Source organism: Heterocephalus glaber, unplaced genomic scaffold (assembly GCF_053883595.1).
Source record: "Heterocephalus glaber isolate CG9 unplaced genomic scaffold, H.glaber_assembly_v1.0 deba00001428, whole genome shotgun sequence".
Taxonomy (NCBI): Eukaryota; Metazoa; Chordata; class Mammalia; order Rodentia; family Bathyergidae; genus Heterocephalus; species Heterocephalus glaber.
The window spans coordinates 27,561,101-27,581,677 of NW_028258293.1; the positions used below are offsets into that span (position 1 = coordinate 27,561,101).

Consider the following 20,577-nt stretch of genomic DNA (forward strand, 5'->3'; position numbering starts at 1 on the left):
AAAGCATCCTTTGGATAAGTAGTGTGAAAGCTATGACCTTGGAGTGTAGTTTGAGGTAAAATTGAGACAGCAGGAGAGTGAAGAGCACAAGTAACTACTTATCAGAACATATTCTCCCAGAAAACAGAAATTCTTTGAGGCCAAGAAGTATATAATTTCATTTCAGTGTCCCTCACACAGACAAATACAGGTCTGGAAAATAGGTTCTTAATTAATGCTTGATAAAAGAATTGCTTCTGTTTTACAATTACACTACTTTATGTTCAGAGAACTTGTTACAATTTAAATACATCTGCACAGGTATTATCTTGTGTGCTCTTACCATGGCTGAGGGAGAAAAGTTCTAATACAGACTAAATGTTCCAAGTGAGCTGACTTCACAGCCTTTCAACAGTTCATTTAACCATCCCAACCCCTTTACCCTTGCTTGGCAGAATCAGTAACAACACAGGGGTGTGGGAACTGAAGGACCCTAGTTAGCAAGACAGATTCCATATTGCTGCTTGACCCACCTGCCTGCCCTTTAGATGAACTTAGAAGGAGGAAGCTTAAAAACCTCCTCCCCTTAGAAAGTCTCTTTAGAAACAGTTAATCAACTATTGTTTTACAAATGTTCTAATGGCAGGACATTCCGCTTCTGTACCTTTCGCTTGCTTTGCTAGTTCTATCCCATAGGGGGGCCTAGAAACTGTTGACCTCAAAGGTGTATAAAACATGTCTGTCTCCCCCTAGTCGGGGCTCGAGTCCGATGCTCCGCTCGAGTCCCGGCCGGTAATAAACTCCTGTGTGGATTTAGTATCGGTCTCTGGTTGGTTCTCTCTCACTGGGTGTAACAGGAACATATTAATTTCTCACTTTCAATCTGGAAGAACTATGCAGTCCATAACCCTGATGAACAGGAGACTTACAGGTCGCAGTTTGCCATATGAGGTCTCAGGGGTCTGCCTGGATGCCTGTGAGAATCCTGGGGATTCAGCATGAAGGTTGTTTTCTAAGGGAGAGAACCAAAGAAGCTCAATTTATTTGTGCTGTTAAGCAATAAAATCACTAGTGTATTTCTGAAGTGAAAATACATTTAGACTGCCCTGGAGGACCCTTACCTTGTGCTGAAGGAGATCGGGGGAAGAACTGGGAGCTCCTCTTATCTGGGCTAGGGTAAGGGCTGCTGGGAGGCTGGTCATACAACGGCAGTGGAGGCAGGGAGACGTGCGGCTTTGGGGAAGGAGAGATCTGTAGCAAGGGAGTCAAGGTTACCAGGTGCCCTTGGCTTCAGGAAGGACAGCTGGGTGCTTCTCTGGGGCTCAGCACATATTCCTCTCTGGAGCTAGGTTGTAACTGTTAAAACTTGTCAGCCACATTAGAAGCAAATGGCCTTAAAATAAGCATCCCAAATCCAGTTTTGTGTAATACCTAACATTTTCCTTTCACAGATCTCATATACTACTGATTTAAATTTATCTTACATAGTAATCAAGTCAAACCATTCTGAGACTCCATTGAAAAATGTAACAAATTAGCCCATTCAGTAAACCCAGTGAAGAACACAATGAAAACAAGTTGTGTTTTTCAGTATGTTAAAATAAAATAATTGGCTGAGTTTGTGACTTTGCTAGGTTTTGTATGTAACAATTACCATGCACACAAGACCGGCATGCATGTTCTTTTTTCTGCTACCTTCAAGTTCTGTTGTGACAGATCCCCAAAGTGACTGAATTAGGGATTTCCTGTAAAGTCAAGTTCCCTATGATGAGCAAAGGCTAGAGCTACCTAAGAGTGGGTCAGGGCCCCTCGCAGGATGTGGGTTGGGCAAGGGGGCTCTGACAGTGAGGGAGAGAAGGAGCCAGCTGAGTTGCACTACATAAATGAACCACAGAGAATACATTCCCTCTCTGGTTTGCTTCTTTCTCTCCACCAAACCCATCTTTCATATGTTACATACCATTTAGCATTTTGAATAATGGATTCAGAAAACAGAATATGGGGGTCTGGAGGTGTAGTGTGGCCATATTCCACAAGGGCCTCACAAGTCTTTCTCTGGCGTCCCGAATTCAGTTTTGTAGATACATGACAACCAGAATTGGAATGGAGAGGGTGAGGCAGAGAGATTACAGTCCATTTTTTAAAAAAGTGGTACTGGGGATTAAACTAGTCAAGTATTCTAACACTGAGCTACATCCCCAACCTGAGAGCCCACTTTTGCCTGGATCAAGAAACCTCTTAGGAGTAATTTTCTCTAACCATTCTGTAATTCAACTTTCTTCCCTCTTATGTACCTGAATCTCTTTCATCCATGGAGTGTCACCATTTTCTGAGGCTGAAAGTTCTTCCACTAGCACCGATGGGAAAACTCCAATCCGCCCATTGAACTCTCCTTCCCAGAAGCCATCATCATCTTGGTTTTCTTTGTTCAAGATACGGATGATTGCTCCCTCAGGAAAAGATAATTCATCATCTGTCTGGCCTTCATAATCATAAAGTGCTTTCACAAAACAGACTAGAGGGCAAGAGAGAAACAAATCTGGTAAGAACATTTATAGCTAGACTGCTTCTGCACCCATCCCTAGGCTCACATGACAACTCAAAGACCATCACACAGGATAGGAGTAAAGCTGTAATGTTTTTACTCACTGAAAATCAACTTTAGGGTTTTACTGCACAGGACGAATGTTACCAAATACAGGAAAACCGTATAGGATAGAAATAAAGTACTTTTTAACCTACTGATGGCTTACTCCCAGGTAATAGAGCTTAGGTCAAATGTGACCAAGTAAAGAGTGCCTTGTTTCAGTCTTTACCACTGGCATCTCCGTTGAGGCTGCCTGAAACGAGTTCTGCTTCTGTAGAATTGCTGGATGTATGTGACCGACTGTCCAAAGCAGCCAAGGACTGCAGCATGCTTAGTAAGCTGTTCGAAGTGGGAAACTGTAGGTACTTTTCTGGCACATAACCCACTTGGCCAACTTTATTTCGAGCCTGGTGAAAGACATGTGACAAAAAGGTTTGCATACACAATTTGAACAGGGAATAACAAGAACCAAAAGAAACTCCTAAAATGTCACAAGAAGGGGTGATATGAGCAAAGGAATATACCTTTACCCAGTCTTCCATATCTCCATCTTCAATCACTTCTAACACCTCATGTTCCTCAATGGTCAACTCATCTGGTTGAGAAGCCTGCAATGTAGGATGGTCATGGACAAAATTATAAAGGTTAGATAAAGAGCAGATGTGAGTTGGCTGTAACAAAAACCAAGGATCAAATACTGAAATGATTTTGAGAAACAAAAATTTTAATGCTGTAAAACTATCAGAATGAAGTGAAATTTTACTTAAAAAAAAACTAAACAAAATAAAACTGTAACAGAAACTGGATCTTCAAGAGGCAAACGGGTTCAGTGAAGAAAGCACCATACTGGAAGGAGCAGATCTGGGTTACAGCTCCCGCTTATGTACGTATTAGTAAGTTACTCAACTTGATGCCTCCATTTCTTAAAATGACAATCCTGCCATTTTCTGGAGGATGGAGGAGTCAAAATGGGATGAGTAAGCACAGAACCATGATGACTTGGGAAGTATAGGCAAAGGAGAAGGCACTGAAATGAAACTGCTACAGGAGGGCTACCATGGAGGTCATGCTGTGGAAATAAAAAGAACTATGTATGTGAATTGGATGGTAGCTTGAGCAATGCCTACATCTGATCTGGAATTGCTGTAAAACAGTGTCTGTAAGAGGAAAATTGTGGGAAAGGAATGACTGAGATCAGTCAAGCTTTGGATTATGCTTCAACTTTAATGTGGAGCCTGGGCTGACTCCCCTTGGATGCTTCTGTACAAGCTGTATTTTATTACTCTGACAGCACCAGTCACCATATTTGAGGAAACTCTTTAGTAGCTCCAGAGCTTTGCTTCCTAAAGAGCCTTGCCTGTCACATGCAACAGGCAGGGGTTTGCTGGCATCTTCTGGCTTTCTAGTAAACAGCCTTCAATTTTTTCTCTAAGTCCTAAGGTCAATTAAAACTTATCACCTGAAACCATAGTTTTTCGTTGTTCTTTTTTTTTTCTTTTTTTTTCCTGAGGCAGGGTCTTGCTATCTTGCTATGTAGTTCAGGCTGGCCTTGAACTCACTATGTAGCCCAGGCGGGCCTTGAACTCACGGTGATCCTCCTGCCTCAGCCTCCCGAGTGCTGGGATTACAGGCATGCGCCACCATGTCTGGTGAAACCACAGTTTTAAAAATCTCAACTGAAAGTGTAAAATAACTCCCAATTATACAAGCACAAAGGAAGTCAAGAAAGTAAGGAACTTCCTAAGACCCATTTGTTACTGCATGAACACTGAAGAATTTAATCAAAACTCAGATTCTAGATGTTTCCATAGCTCCTTGAGACAAAAAAGTACTGTATTGAAAACTGATGACTAAGACCAACCAGAGACCAAACTTTAAGTAAATTACCTCTGATCTAAAGACGTGAGGGGAAAAACACCACTCTATATAACTTTTCCAGTGGAATTTCTTTGCTACTCTTCAACCACACTGCCTTGAATATACCAGCAAAATGCATCCTTGTAATAAAGATATATTCCTAATTACATGGCAAGACTTAAAGGTATCAAAACAACTGACTTTAATGTGTGTTGAGAGCAAAGCAAGAGGGACAGAGTACCTTTTAATATGTTCTGCCCTTGTGAGAAAGTCACGGAGGTCCATGTACACTGTGTACGTCGTTCAACAGAAACAGGCACCAAGTATGATTGTACTGTCCTCCTGCACTGATAACCATTCTTCCACTAAACAAGGCTGACCTTTGCATGGCAACCAAGACCTCCAGAGCTTGGTCTCCTGGGCCTCGAAGTGCTTTGGACCAGCACATTCTTCCCCGTTCACTGAGGACACCATGCTCTTCTTTGCCTCTATGCTTCTACTGGACTATTCCTTTTATCTGGCATGCTCTGCTCTGTCCTTCCTATCTGCTGAATAAGTCAGATGACTGTGGATCTAAGTCCAGCTTCAGTCGGTTTCTATGGGCAAGCAACTGTATCCCTTTGATTCTCAGTTTTCTTTTATTTCCTACAAGAACATAAACTCTATGAAGGCAGAGATTTGTATTCGTCTTGATCAATGCTGCATTCTAGAGTCTGGAAAAGAGAACAGGACTATGATAGATGAGTTGTTTGATAATATCTTCCTTACAGACCAAAATGTATAATACATATTGGGAAATGGGAATAAAGTCTTCAAATGAGAAGGGGAACAAGGGAGGGGAGGACAAGAAAAAAAAGAGAATAGAAGGAAAAAATGGAAACAAAGCTTTTGTAAATAATGGGGGGAAGAGGGGTCGGGGTGGGGAGTGGGACAAAAAGAAGCAAGATATATCATATACAGGTACAAATTCCCTATGTTGAATGTTATCATTATGTATATCTAAAATGTACCAATAAAAGTTTTGCTTCAAAAAAAAAGATTGAAAAAATCTTCCCTATGGGGTTATTGAGGAGATTAGGAATAAAGAAACAATAGCTATTATTGTTATTCACAATTTGTGGCCCAGCTCCTATATTTCCTCAGACCAGCCATGATGAGCTAGTTGCTTCCTCTTCCTTTTGTTGCCATATGGCTTTGTGCATCCCCTCACAATGACTACAGTTGCATTCTAGTTGTTTTGTGGGCTCCCTATTAGAATGACTTACTTAAGGCAGAGACTATTTCTTCTCACATATCCCAACTACAGACAGAAATTGGTCAGTAAATGGCTAAATATACACATTTTAACCTCATATACACACATCTCCTACCTCCTAATATACAGTGACAGAATCTATTCCCATCTCCATCTCTCCAAATTTCCTGTATTTTCTTTTTTTTTTTTTTGGTACTGGGGATCGAACTCGGGTCCTTGCACTTGCACAGCAGGGGGTGAAACCACTGAGCTAAATCCCCAGCCCTCCTGTATTTTCTTTTAAAGCAATATGATTTTCCAAGTTACAAAAGTAACATAGATTCATTGTATGAAAATCATGTATAATTGAGATCTGAAGGTACATACAATTTGGTATCCTTTAAAATTTGCCATTGTGTTTCTTCCTACATAAAAATTCTTAGTAATGTAAATTTGAAAAATATTCATAACAATATTATATGTTGTGGTTATATTATATGAATGGTTATTTTCTTCTTGGATTGCCAACTTCAAGATATTAGAGGAGTAGTAGTAGTAGTAGTAGGATGATTTTTTTTTTATAGTGCTAAGGATCAAATCCAGGGGCCCTGCTCATATTTGATAAGTGCTCCACCTACCACTGAACTAAACTCCCATCCCTGAAAAAACATTTTGTGTCTAAAACATTTTCTATATTTTGTTTCCTTTCCTTAGAGTGGATACTAATAGGATTAAAAGCTATGAACATTTTTAAGGCTTCTGAATTTAACCATTAAATATAGCTTTTCTTTGTTCTCATCAGATCAATCTAGGCTTTCTTTGTTGGTCTAGACTAGTGGATTTGCTGGTTTTACACCATGCATGCTGCAGCTGGCTGTTTGTATCATTGAAAGCTCTAAAAGGTTTGCCATCTCTGGTAGACTATAGGAATCATGCTGAGGGTTAAAGTCAATCTCTGCTTTTTTAATTTGGTACCAGGGATTGAACTTGGGTCCTTGCGGTTGCGAGGCAGGCACCGGAACCAATGAGCTAAATCCCTCCCCCTCTTTTTGTGACAGTTTCTCCCTATGCTGCTCAAACTGGCCACCAACTCCTGGGCTCAAGTGATTCTCTCTCCTCAGCCTCCTGAGTACCTTGGACTACAGGTACGTGCCATCGTGCCCAGCTAATCTCTAATCTGTTTCCCAAAGGATGTCTACCAGGTGTGTCCAACCTGTGGCCCGTGGGCTGCTTGTTCTCTTTAAAAGAAAAAAAATTTTTTGTTGTTTTTTGAGATACGTCTCACTATGTACTGTAGTTCAGGCTGGCCTGAACTCACAGCAATCCTATTGCCTCAGTCTCCTGAATGCTAGGATTATAGGTGTGTGTAAATGTTACAATAAAAAACATATAAAAAAGAAACTTTTATTACTTACATACACTGTGTTATGTATTTTATATGTGGCCCAATACAACGCTTTACTCAGTGAGGCCCAGGCAAGCTAAAAGTTTGCACACATCTGGCTTTATATCATGACCAGGTTACCTTCACTTTTTTGTTGTTGTTTTGTTTTTTGAGACAGGGTCTTGCTATGTAGTTCAGGTACGTCCTGAACTCACTACACTGCTCAGGCTAGCCTTGAACTCATGGCAATCCTCCTACCTCAGTCTCCTGAGTGCTGGGATTACAGGGGTGCGCCACCATGCCCAGCTCAGGTCTACCTTCTTAAAAGTCCAATCTGTTTTTAGGGCAGCCAGTGACTCCTCCAAGCCAGGATAAAAAACGAACTTATAAGCCTGGTACACCAGGCCCTTTACAGTCTGAGAGCAAACTCCTTTAAGTCTGTCCCTCTATCCCCGCTCTGGGTACTCCATTTCCACAGCATTGAATGTGACCCGTCCCAAACACCCCAGATTCTTATCTCACTGGTATATGAGGTTCCTTGCTTACAAGGCCCCTTCTCCTCCCTACCCTCTCACTGTACCTAGAAAGGTCTTATTTATAATCTAATTTAAATGCTACCTCATCTGTAAAATTCCTCCCAACTATTGCAGGTACAATCAGTGACTTTATCTTTACTACAAATCTTTTTAAAATTTTTTGTGGTACTGGGATCAAACTCAGGACTTTAAGCTTGCCAGGCAGGTATGGCACCACTGAGCTATATCCCCAGCCCCCTTTACTATAAATCTTTTCATACCTGTTATATTTTTTAATTTAAAATGGTTTTTAGATTAATATTTATCCCCTCCAAGACTATCCATTCCGGGAAGGTATGGATAATGTCATGTTCATTCTTTTTTTTTTTTTTTTTTTTGGTACCAGGGACCAAACTCAGGACCTTATGCTTGTGAGGCAGGCAGTGGAACCCGAGCTAAATCTCTGGCCCTGTCATGTTCATTCTTACTTTCCCAAAGTTATCACATATTGGGCACCTATTGGTTGAATGATTGATTACATAGATTTTTATGGTCTGGTTAACCACAGGGACATGTCTGGGATATGCCAATGGAGGGAATATTGAATGAATGTGAGCTGTTTAAAATAATGATGCTTTCATGAATCTTCAGTGGGGAGCCAAAGAAATTTGAAAAAAAATAAGATTAAATTTGGCTGGTAATAAGAACTATATAGTTATATGCTGCATAACAACATTTGGTCAGACACTTAGGGCTCTCCATTTAAGGGCATTAAATTTTAATTCTGGAACTTTTAAGTAAATGTAACAATGAAAGGTGACATCAGAAAATATTCTCAATCCTAGTCTTATCCTGTAAAACATTCTCAAGTTTCTCAGGAAATGATTTCAAATTTTAAGAAGATTATCAAAACAATGTACACTGGAAAACAATTTCTAAGCCTTTTAGAAAGCAAGAAATATTATGAATTTAAATATAATAAAATTAAAATTTAAAAAGCCTGGGAACTACTAATATTGAGGAGTAAATACTATCAACTTTTGGCTATAGATGTTGGTGGGAGTGTGGCTGTACAGTGTATGATGATTGTTATCTCTTTTTTTTTGTAGCTCGGGGATCGAACTCAGGTCCTTGTGCTTGCACAGCAGGCAGCAAGACCACTGAGCTAAATCCCCGGCCCTGATGATTGTTATCTCTTAACATTTGTTTGTTATCTATTAGCATCATCCTTTCCTTTTTTTTTTTTTTTTTTGGTACCAGGGATCAAACTCTGGTCCTTGCTAGGCAGGAGTGGAACCAGTGAGCTAAATCCCTGGCCCCAGCATCATCCTTTCCTACTGCTGTTTCCATCCAAATGGGAGCCAGAGAATGATTCATTTGTTCCCATTCTCCTTATATCATTCATTCGTTCCATAATTATTTATTGAAGACTACTGTGCACCAGGCATTGTTCCAGGTGCTCAATACACACAAAAGAGTTGCATAGACATAATGTTTTTGTTCTCATGGACCTTCAGTGGCAGCCAGACAAAGAAATAATGAAAATAGGAAAGATTAAGTTTGGCTAGTTCCAGTAATAAGAACTAAACAGTTATGAACTACATAACAACATTTGTTCAACAATGGATCACACACATATGCAGTGGTCCCATAAGATTATGAAGGAGATGAAAAATTCCTATAACCTAATGACACTGTTGTCATCCTGACATTTTAGCATAACACATCATGCACATGTTTGTGAAGATGCTGGCATAAACAAACCTGCTGTGCTATAAAAGTATAGCAATACAGTTATGCATGGTATATAGTACTTGATAATGATAACTATGGTGCTAGTTTATGTATTTACTACACTTTTATCATTATTTTAGCATGTACTCCTTCTACTTATTACAAAAAAAGTTTACTAAAGTATGCTGGCTGACAGCAGCCTCATACATCTCATGTTTTTTCCATCTCTTTTTTTTTGGTACCGGGGATTGAACTTGGGTCCTTGCACTTGTGGGGCAGGCGGAACCACTGAGCTAAATTCCCAGCCCTTCCATCTCTCTTTTTTTATTGCTGCAGATTTAGCTCAGTGGTTCCGCCGCCTGCCTTGCAAGCACAAGGTCCCAAGTTCAATCCCCAGTACCAAAAAAAAAAAGGGCAAAGGTGTTTTTTAGGGCTGGGGATTTAGCTCAGTGGTTCTACCATCTGCCTCACAAGTGCAAGGTCTCAAGTCCATCTTTTGATTGACTGCATTATTTTCTCTTGTGTTTGATTTCATCCTGCGTTTTGTTCATCATGGCCTGAAGAACAAAATACACTATACCATGTGGCTCAGATATGTAGTAGGCTGTGCCACCTAGATTGGTGTAAGCTTATTGTGATGCAAAATTATTCAACACTGCATTTCTCAGAATGTATTTTCATTGTTAAGTGACACATTACTGTGCAATAAATAAAAGAGGGTACTAGGATAGAGAGTTATGACTGAAGAGTTGGTTGTATGTTGGGTAGGGGTAATCTTAGGAGGCACTATTTGAGCTGTGTCAAATGAAGAGAAGTGGCAACCAACAGAGATCTGCAGAAACAGTTCTAGGTAGAGGGACAGAAAATGCAAAGATGTGCAGTCAGGAAGGAGTCTGGTGCTTTTGCAGGCTGAGAAGCAGCCAGAGTGTCTAACGTGTATTGAGTGGGTGAGGTAGGAGAACAATCTGACATGAAGCTAGGGAGACTGACTGGAGCCAGATCAAGCTGGACATTATAGATCCCAGGGAAGAGTTTGCATTTTTTTCCCTGCATGTGATGGCAAGCTTAATAAAAGATTTAGCAAAGAGAACAAAATCATCTCATTTATTCATCAGAGAAAATTGTGGCTGTAAAGGAGAAAATGGACTGTTGGGAGGCAAGTTATGAAAGAGAGAGAACAATCATGAGGCACCCTTCCTCTTTTATCCTCATCAAAACAATGGCCTAGACCATGATGGTAGCAAGAGAGATGATGAAAAGGGAATAGATTCAGTATGTTTCAGGGTGGCTTCAATAGGATTGGCTGATGGATTAGACAGGGGAGTGAGACAAAGATAGCTGGGGAAAGGAAACTCAATTTATTTTATACTGAGTAAAAAGTTAATGGAATAGCAAGGTATGGGTGAGAGAGATTAAGAAGTATTATATGAAACCAGATTTGGAAATTCTGACATCTATTTAGCCAGAATCCTACTTAATGTGGAGCGCAAGAGTTTTATTAGGATGAAGAAAGGCAAAGTTTTAAAATTGATTTGTAAAATAATTTTACTTCGATATCAATTTTGGGAGTCATCCTAATGACAAATTGGCAATTGAGACAAAAGGTAAGAGCTCTATTTACTGAAAATTCACAGAATGTCAAGCACTGTGGTGAATGCTTTGCTACAAAAGTATTAGCTCATTTAATCTTCACAGTAACCCTACAATAGTGTCCCTATAATATAGATATGGAAACTGAGGCTCACAGAGACTAAGGGACTAGTGCAAGGTCATAAGGCTCACAAGCAGAAGAGACAAGATTTTAACTCTAGCAGTCTGATGCCAGAGCCGAAACTCTTCACTATTATGCTGTGTTGCCTCTGATGCTAACTGAATGTCAATTTTATGCTAAGCACAAGCAGTAGAAGCTAGGTAGATACAGTTACCTCAGAGGTGCCACAACTTAAGCAACAGGTTGCAGAAATACAAACCTTGTAGGAATAAACAACTTTGCAGGTGAGTGGATAATTTCTTAAGGTGCCAGAAGGGCTGGAACTGCTGTCATCAAAAACATCCATGTTGTCTTCAAACTCTTCTCCTTCTTCTCTCTCGGTATCTGCATTAAGCTAGGAAAAATTAGAAGCCATTGGCTAGTTTGTTTACTTTAAGAAGATGGCTGAAAACTGGAAATATACTTAAACTATGATTGTTTCAAAATGTCAATTTGCCTGTTTAACTGTTCTCACATTTTTCATTTTATGAAAGGACAAACATTAAAATAAAAGTAAAATGTCTTTCAAATATATAAGAAATAATTCCAGTATCCTTTCAGTTTTAACTGTTAAATATTGACAAAGCCCTCTTACATTTTTAACTTATCACACTAGGAAACATTAAAAATGTTCTACCAAGGATGTGGAGAAACAGGCTTTCATCGATGGCTGGCAGAAATGTTAATTCATACATCACTTTGGGAAAATAACCTTCCTGAAAATAAAACAAGTACTTGATCTAGTAATTCCAGTTTTGTGACTCCATCACGGAGAAATAAAAGGATGTAAGACTATATTCTAAGATGCTTAGCAACACTGGAGTGGCAAAAGCTTTGACACAACCCATCTGTCCATCAAAAAAGGAATGTTTTACTGAAGTATGCTTTATCCATATTACAGATAAATACTTTTTTTTTTTTTGGTTGTTTTTTGTTTTTTGAGACCGGGTCTCACTATGTAATTCTGGCTGGCCTTGAACTCAGTATGTAGTCCAGGCTGGCTTCAAACTCACAATGATCCTCCTGCCTCAGTCTCCTGAGTGCTGGGATTATAGGCATGCACCACCACCCCCAGCTCAGATAAACAGCACTCATTAAAAATAAATTAGTAAACAGAAAGCCCAGAAATAAATCCTCACATATATGGTTAAATTATTTTCAACAAGGGTGGTAAGATCATTTGCTGCTGTTTTCCTAATAAAATTCCATATAATTATAGGGAGATCCAGAAGAATAAACACTACTTTTTTTTCCAGCCGCATTTGTTGCCACTATTTCCAAGTCCTTGAAATATTTTCATCTATAACTATTACTGAAAATTCTTCACAGCTGAGTGAGGGAATCTTATCCTTATCATAATCAGGTAGTCAGTCAGGTCAGTGTCAAAATAAGCTCAGATCCTGAATTTATTTTATTGAGACAGGGTCTATGTAGTCCTCATTGGCCTTGAACTTGCTAGGCAGCCCAGTCTGGCCTTGATCTTGTGATTCTTGCCTCAGTATCCCAAGGGTTGAGATTATAGGAGTGTGCTACCCATGCCTGGCAGATCTTGATTTTTAAAAATTTCAGACTTATGAACCTGTTGTCCAACAGAACATTGTATCATATAAAAGGATCATATTCTATAAAGTGGCATAAAACTAACTTTAAACATATTTTTATATACTTAGAAAATCTTGTCTTATTCTAGGAAAGGTTATAGATATTTTGGCCCTGGGAATCAATCCAAAACATGTTATCTTGGTAATAGTAGTTGATACTATACATTCCTTTTCCTATTTTGAGTTCATTTATTGACTCTCATAGTAAGAAATAAAAATCTGGGGCCGGGGATTTAGCTCAGTGGTTCCACTGCCTGCCCTGCAAGCATAAGGATCTGAGTTCGATCCCCAGTACCAAAAAAAAAAAAAGAAATAAAAAGCTGCAGTGACAGTGATAGTGGTTGCTGCCATAGGCTTCTGCATTGCTCCAGCAGGTTTCCAAAGCATATCATCTCAGAATAATTTCTTTCTTTTCCCTTTTCTGCCCCTTTTACTTGTTACAATGTTTTCTCAACCCAGCATTTCTATAATCACATTCTTCCTCTTTCATCTTTACAACTGCTCTCTCAACTCTTTTTCTTTCTGTCACTTGACAGGAACTTCAATCAAAATGATTCTCTGTAGCTGTACTAATATTTTTCCTTCCTTAGGTGTTGTAAAATGTTTACTCTTACTGTAAAAGCAGATAAGAACAATCTTTTTGAGTTAGTTTTGCTGAGAAGCCAGCTTCTTATACTCAGCAAAAAAACCCCCAATGGGTGTCAGATTTGTGGTACTGTCACAAAGTAGCAAGCAATGGGCCCTGGGATCTGGCAGACTTGGGCTTGAGTGCTGACTATGCCATTTACTTGTGTGATCCTGGGCACACTATTTAACTTCTCAACTTCAATTACCTTTCTAATGAAGATAATTACTTCTTCACAGGGTTATTATAAGGATTAAATGAGGTAATGTCATGGTTTGTATCTAGATGCCCCTTTGCCCCCAAAGCCTCAGGTGCTCATAGGTGGGGCTTGTGGAAGGTGGCTGGATCATGGGTATGTGAGACTGGATTAAGGGTGTATGATAACTTGATTAGTTCACTGACGGGGTTAGCATAATTCTGGGTGCAGATAATAGTTCTGGGTGTACCCATTGGGTGTGGGTGGCACTAACCAATAGGCTTGCAGGTTGAATAGGATAAAAAAAGGGAAAGGAAGGCTCCCTGCTGACAGCTTCCCTCCTGCCTTGCCATGGACTGTTTCTCCTCTTCCATGCCCCCCTGCCATGTTGCACTGCCTTAGAGCCAGTTGACTATGGACTGAAACCTCTACAAAGTGTGAGCTAAAATAAACTTTTCTTCCTTTAACTTTTGGGTATTGGGTATTTTGTCCCAGCAACCAGAAAGTAACTAAGACAGGCAATATAGTTAAAACCCCTAATACCTGTTGGAAACATAGGAGATTTAATAAATCATTAGCTTTTGTTATTTTTATGAGACAGACAGAATCTAGATAAAGAATCTGGTTAACACCCAAAACAGCAGAAGGCAGTAGCTTACAGAATATTGACTAGCAGAACTTTTAAAATCCATCTGGACAAAGAAGTGATCACAGTGAATATTACTCTAAATATGACACAAGTAGTTATAAAAGATGATGTTAAAAATATCAGGAAAATGAATTTATGCTTCCAAGCAATATGGAATTATCAGGGGCCAGATTTAAACTTCCTGCCAGAAACAATTAAAAAATTGTTCAAAGCATAGGAAAGATCAGTTTTCAAGATACTGGACATCAAGCAATAGATAGTGATCTCTGGTGATAGGAAACAAATAATCTGCCCAACCTACTGCTGGAAAAAGTTCCCAGGTTGAGACCTAGGGAGAAGAAATCCAGACAGGGTGACCCCCCTAAACTGAGGAGGTGGAACTGCGAATTCAGGAAGGCCAGAGGTTGAAAAGCAGACTGCAGGGTGAAAAGAGAGAAGCATAGAGAGATCCTGGGAAATCTACAGAGCCCTCAAGTCTTCAATTGAGTACTGATCAATATGTGAATGTGAAGAAAGGATCCGAAGCTAGGGATAAAACCACTCAAAAGGATCAGAGAAAATGATACTCAGAGTTCACACAAATCTGCAAATAACTCCTGTTCTCTAAGAGTAGAACACTTCCTAAGAATAGGGCATCAGTTTGCATTCTCAGAAAATCAGCAAACATACTGAAGACTTGAACAATGCTGCCAACCAACTTAACTTAATTGACATTTAAAAAACATAACACCTAATGGCAAAATATATATTCTTTTCAAGTATACATAGATTATTTACAAGATATATCATATCCCGGGTCACAAAACAAGTCTCTGTAATTACCATTTAAAAGAATTTAAGTATGTTATTAGACTACTACTAAATTAGAAATTAGTAAAAGAAAGATGCCCGGAAAACCCCCAAATATTAGGAAACTTAATAACATATTTTTAAATAACTCATCCAAGAAGAAATTAAAAGCAAATTAGAAATTATCTGAACCTACAGTACATTATTAGACTTTGTTCAATGAATTTAAAGCAGTATTTAAGAGGGAAATGCCCTTATTAGAAATGGGTACCTTTAATAGGTACCTAATAAATGTTATATTAGAAAAGGAATGAATCAGTGACCTCAGCTTCTACCTTAAAAACTAGAAAAGAACTAGGCACAGGCATGGTGGGGCCCACAATCCCAGCACTCTGGGAAGCTGAGGCAGGGGAATTATAAGTTCCAGCCTAGCATGGGCAACTTAGAAACTTAGACACCTTGTCTCAAGAAATAAAAGAAGGGCTGGTGACATAGTTAGCCTGAAGAAAGAAGTGATTTAAAACCCAAGGAGAAAAATCAATAAAATAGAAAAGAGAAAAATTATAGGGAAAAAAAAAATCAGTGAAATCTAAAGGTAGTTCTCCATGGAGATCCACCTAATTGATAAACTTCTAGCAGAGAGGAGACAAAAGCAGTATCAGGAATGAAAGGTGATGTCACTACAGATTAGACAATCAAAGGACAGTAAAAGAATAGTACAAGCAACTTTTTTCTCCTGGTAGCAGGAATTGAACTCAGGACCTTGTGTTTGCCAGGCAGGGGTGGTGCCACTGAGCTATATCCCTGGCCCAGTATAAACAACTTTATGCCAATACATTTAGCAACTTAGATGGTATGATGGGCAAATTCCTTAGAAGAGACAAATTATCCAAGTCCACTGAAGAACAATAACCTGGAGTTAGGTGTGGTGGCACACACCTATAATCCTAGCACTTGGGAGGCTGAGGCAGGAGGATCATCAGGAGTTTGAGGCCACACAGCGAGACTACATAGACCACACAGACTACATAGCGAGACCCTGTCCCAAAAAACCAAACCAAACTAAAAAATCACAAACCCAAATCAAACAAACAAAAAAGAACAATAACCCGAAAAATCCTAAATCTACTAAAATAGAATTTGTTATTTAAAACTCTCACAAAGAAAATTCAAAGCCCAGATAACTGTTTGGTACGAATTGTACCAAACATAAAGTGAAAAAATTCTTCAAAATTCTACTTAAGGCCTCCAGAAAATTGAGCGGGGGATACTTTTCAAATCATTCTGAGTTAAGCATTAAACCAAAACCAGACAAAAGGATTTCAAGGTAAGAAAACAGAGTGGTATTTGTCGTGAACAGAGATGTAAATATGCTAATCAATATATAAAAACGATCATATATCAAGGCTCAAATGAGTTTTATCATGAATGTAAAGTTGGTTTAATATTTGAAAAATCAAAGAGTGTAATTCACCATATTAACGAGCTCAAAAATAGAAACAAACGGACAAGCTCCAACATCCATGCCTATCTGCAAACTAAATAGAAACAGCTTCTTCAATATAACAAAGTGCAGGGCCAGGGATTTAGGTCAGTGGTTCTGCCACCTGCCTCACAAGCACAAGGTCCTGAGTTCGATCCCTGGTACCAAAAACAAAAACAAAGTGCAGCTGCAAAACTCTACTGCTAAACCTCATATTAATGATGAAATACTGAATGCTTTCTCCCTAAGTTCAGGAACATGGCAAGGATGTCTACTGACTCTCATTATTTCTATTCAGCATTGTTCTGGAGATTCCAAATGTTAGAGCAAAGGAGAAAAAGGAATGCAAACTGGAGGGCTGGGGATTTAGCTCAGTGGCACACTGCACCTGCCTCCCAAGTGGAGGGACCTGAGTTCAATCCCTGGTACCAAAATAAAAAAAAATGGAATGCAAACTGGAATGGAAGAAGTAAAGTTGTCTTTACCTGCAGGTAACCTGATTATCTACACAGAAAATCCTATGAACTCTATAAGCAAGCTACTACAACTATTAAGTTTACCAAGGTTGGGGCTGGGGATTTAGCTCAGTGGTTCCGGCACCTGCCTTGCAAGCACAAGGTCCCAAGTTTGATCCCCAGTACCAAAAAAAAAAAAAAAAAAAAAGAAGTTTACCAAGGTTGCAGGATATAAGAACAATGTGCAAAAATCAATTATATTTTTCTGTGTTAACAATAAATAGGAAATTTAAAAGATCAATTACAACAGCATTAAAAGATATAAATAGGGCTAAGTCTGACAAAAGATGTGCAAGATTTGAATGCTAAAATCTACAAAACACTGCTGAAAGGAATTAGTCTTAAATAAATAGAAAAGTATATTATGCTCACAGATTGTAAGACTCAACACTGTTAAGATCTCAATCATCTTCAAATTGATCTATAAGAAATCACAATCCTAATAAAAATACTCTTAAGCTTTTGTAAAAAATTGATTTTAAAACATACAAAATGCAAAGAACTTAGAACACCCCAAACAGCTTCAAGAAGAAAGTTGAAGACTTACACTATTTGATTTCAAAGTTTATAATAAAATTACTGTAACTAAGACAGTGAAGTACTGACCTCAAGCTAGACAGAAATCAATGAAACCAAATAAGTTGAAAAATAGACCCAACAAGTACGACTAATTGATTTTTGGGTTTTTTTTTTGGGAGATGGGGTCTTGCTATGCAGTTTGGGCTGGCCTTGAACTCACTATGTAGCCCAGGCTGGCCTTGAACTCATGGTGAACCTCTTGCCTCAGCCTCCCAAGTGCTGAGATTACAGGCATGTGCCACCATGCCTGGCCTAATTAATTGATTTTTTGACAAAGATATAAAGCCAATTCAATTGAGAAAGATGTAAAGGCAATTCAACTGAGAAAGAGAAGTCTTTTAAAAAACGGACAACCGGGCTGGGGGTTTGGCTCAGTGGTTCTGCCACCTGCCTTGAAGGTGCAGTGTCCTGAGTTTGATTCCTGGTACCAAAAACAACAACAACAACAACAACAAAAACCTGGACAACCCGGTGTAGTGGTGGCACACCCATAATCCCAGCACTGGGAGGCTGAAGCAGGAGCATCACAAGTTTGAGGCTAGCATGAGCTACATAGTGAGACCCTGGCAGTATTGGGGATTGAACACAGGACTTTATGTATACTGGCAAGTGCCCTATTACTGAGCTATATTCTCAGGCCTTTTTATTTTTCATTTTGAGACAGAGTCTTGCTAAGTTGTCCAGGCTGGCCTAGAACTTGGCGATTCTTCTGCCTCAGCTTCCTGAGTAGTTGGGATTTCAATTCATTTTTTTTCTGATATTCAAAGATTAACTCAGACTAGAATACAGATTTAAATATAAAACCTAAAACATTAAAACTTTTAGAAAAGAACATGGAAAGTCTTTATGACCTTGACTTAGGTGAAGACTGCTCAGGTACCACATTGGAATTATGACTCATAAAAGAAAAAGAATTAGTAAGTTGAACTTCATCAAAAGAAGTTATGTTCTTTGAAAGACATTGTTAAAAAAATAAAAAGACAAGTCACAGACTGGGGAAAATTATGTAAATAATATGTCTAATAAAGTACTTGTAACTAGAATATAAAGTGATCTTTAAAAATTCAATAAAAAGAAAACAATCCAATAAAAAATGGTCAAGAGATCCGAACACTTTACCCACGAAGACACAAAGTTGTAAATAAACATGAAAAATATTCTACATAGAGAAATGCAAATTAAACTATAACAATATACTACTATATACTCATTAGCATCCCTAAAATTAAAAAGACTAAAAAAAAAATTAAAAAGACTAACCACACCAAGTGTTGACAAATTGTAGGAAAACCAGGCACATTACTGATGGAAATGTAAAATGGTACCACTTTGGAAAAACAGTTCAGTTCCTTAATATTTTAAATGTACATTTAAGAGTTAGATATCATATTACAGTATATATGTATACCCATGTTTTTAGCCGAACAATCATAATAGCCAATTATTTGAAGTTGCCTATATATCCACTAACATAAGAATAAAGAAAATGAGTATTTATACACAATGGAGTACTACTCTGCTATAAAGAAGAATAAATTTGAGTCATTTGTAGGAAAATGGATTCACTTTTTTTTTTGGTTCTGGGGGATCGAACTCAGAACCTCACGACTGCCAGGCAGGCACTGTGCCACTGAGCTACATCCCCGGCCCTGGATTCACTTTTTGAGATCATGAAGTTAAGTGAAATAAATCAGACACACAAACTTAAGTATCGCATAGTTTCTCTTGTATGAGAAAGCCAATTAAAGAGCAAAATAAAAGGTAGGTAACAAGAAACGGAGATGGATCTTTTGCAAATGTAAAGACCAAGAAATAAAGGGAGATGGGAGGGTGGGGTCAGGGGACAAAAAGAATTAAAATGTGTTATGTACATGGACCAACTTCACACAATGAATGTAATCATTATGTACCACAAACATGTACTAATATAAATAAAAATGAAAAATTGGCCTAGGCAAAACATATGTCCATAGGAATTTAACTTGTAAAAGACCAAAACAATCCAAATGTCCATTATCAGGTGAAAGGATAAAAACTCCATGGTATATCCATACAATGAATTGCTGCTCAGCTATTTAAAGAACTGACATATGGAATCACATGGATGATTCTCAAAATAATCATGCTGAGGGCTGGGGATTTAGCTCAGTGGTTCCGCTGCCTGCCTTGGAAGCGCAAGGTTCTGAATTTGATCCCCTGTACCAAAAAAATACAAATGCTGAGTGAAAAGAAGCCAGATTAAAAAAGAATACATATCATATGATTCTGTTTATATAAATTCTAGGAAAGGTAACTATATCGACAGAAAGTAGACAGTAGTTGACTGAGAAGAGAGATTACACAGGAGAATGAGGAAAACTTTTGGGAGTGATGGTTATGCATTCTCAAAAGTATGGCAATGATTTCACTAGTGTACACATATATCAAAATGTATCAGACTGTTCACCTTAAATATCTGCAATCTACTGTACTTCAGTTATACCTCAATAAGCTGTTAAAAATATCAATCAAGTTTGGAAATTTTAGTGTCAACTGGTCACATAGTACTTAAAGATGCTACAGGAACAGTAACTGCACTGGAAAAAGGACATTTCACGATGATTCAACAGATTCTTTTTTTTTTCCATTAAGTTTATCGGTACATTTTAGGTATAAAATACAGTTACATACATCATTGGGATCTTGTACCATTACATGACTATCTTGTTCTTATTTTTTTCCCCTTCCCCTGCCCTCCTTTCACCCCCTCCACCCTTCCCTATTTCCAAAGACTTTGTTTCCATTTTTTCCCTTTTCTCATATTTTTTCTTTTCCCTTCTTTCCTTTCCCCTACCCCTCTCACTTCGCTTGCTCCTTTAGACCTTTACTTCCTATTACACAATATCAATTATATTTTAAAAATTACAATATCAAGATCTAGGAGACATTACCACAGATTTTACAGAATTTAAAAGGATATAGAAGCATATTACAAAAATCTATCTTGAAATAAATTTGACAACTTCTAAGAAGTATCTTGGAAGACAAATTAATGAAACTAACTCTGGAGGAAATATAAAATTTGAATAGCACCTATTAAAGAAAGTGTATTCCTAGCTTG

The 20,577-nt window shown here is 38.4% G+C and overlaps 2 protein-coding genes across 18 annotated transcripts in view; one reads left to right on the forward strand and one right to left on the reverse strand.

Annotated features, from left to right (window-relative positions):
* Positions 1 to 20,577, forward strand: part of Atg16l2 (autophagy related 16 like 2) — a 47,965-nt gene that overhangs the window by 22,012 nt on the left and 5,376 nt on the right. For 3 of the 6 annotated variants that reach the window (XM_087211897.1, XM_087211905.1, XM_087211909.1), the window contains one exon: positions 6,716 to 11,263. In XM_087211897.1, coding sequence (XP_087068023.1) covers positions 6,716 to 6,764 — 49 coding nt within the window. In that variant the 3' untranslated portion in view covers positions 6,765 to 11,263. Of the gene's footprint in view, positions 1 to 6,715; positions 11,264 to 20,577 lie in introns of those variants that run through there. The other 3 variants (XM_087211899.1, XM_087211898.1, XM_087211901.1) reach the window with 2 other exon arrangements.
* Fchsd2 (FCH and double SH3 domains 2) overlaps positions 1 to 20,577 on the reverse strand; it is a 311,736-nt gene that overhangs the window by 4,836 nt on the left and 286,323 nt on the right. For 7 of the 12 annotated variants that reach the window (XM_087211911.1, XM_087211917.1, XM_087211912.1 and 4 more), the window contains 5 exons: positions 11,261 to 11,395; positions 2,796 to 3,174; positions 2,274 to 2,494; positions 1,101 to 1,230; positions 909 to 991 (listed from right to left, as the gene is read on the reverse strand). In XM_087211911.1, coding sequence (XP_087068037.1) covers positions 909 to 991; positions 1,101 to 1,230; positions 2,274 to 2,494; positions 2,796 to 3,174; positions 11,261 to 11,395 — 948 coding nt within the window. Of the gene's footprint in view, positions 1 to 908; positions 992 to 1,100; positions 1,231 to 2,273; positions 3,175 to 11,260; positions 11,396 to 20,577 lie in introns of those variants that run through there. The other 5 variants (XM_004863278.4, XM_087211913.1, XM_087211920.1 and 2 more) reach the window with 2 other exon arrangements.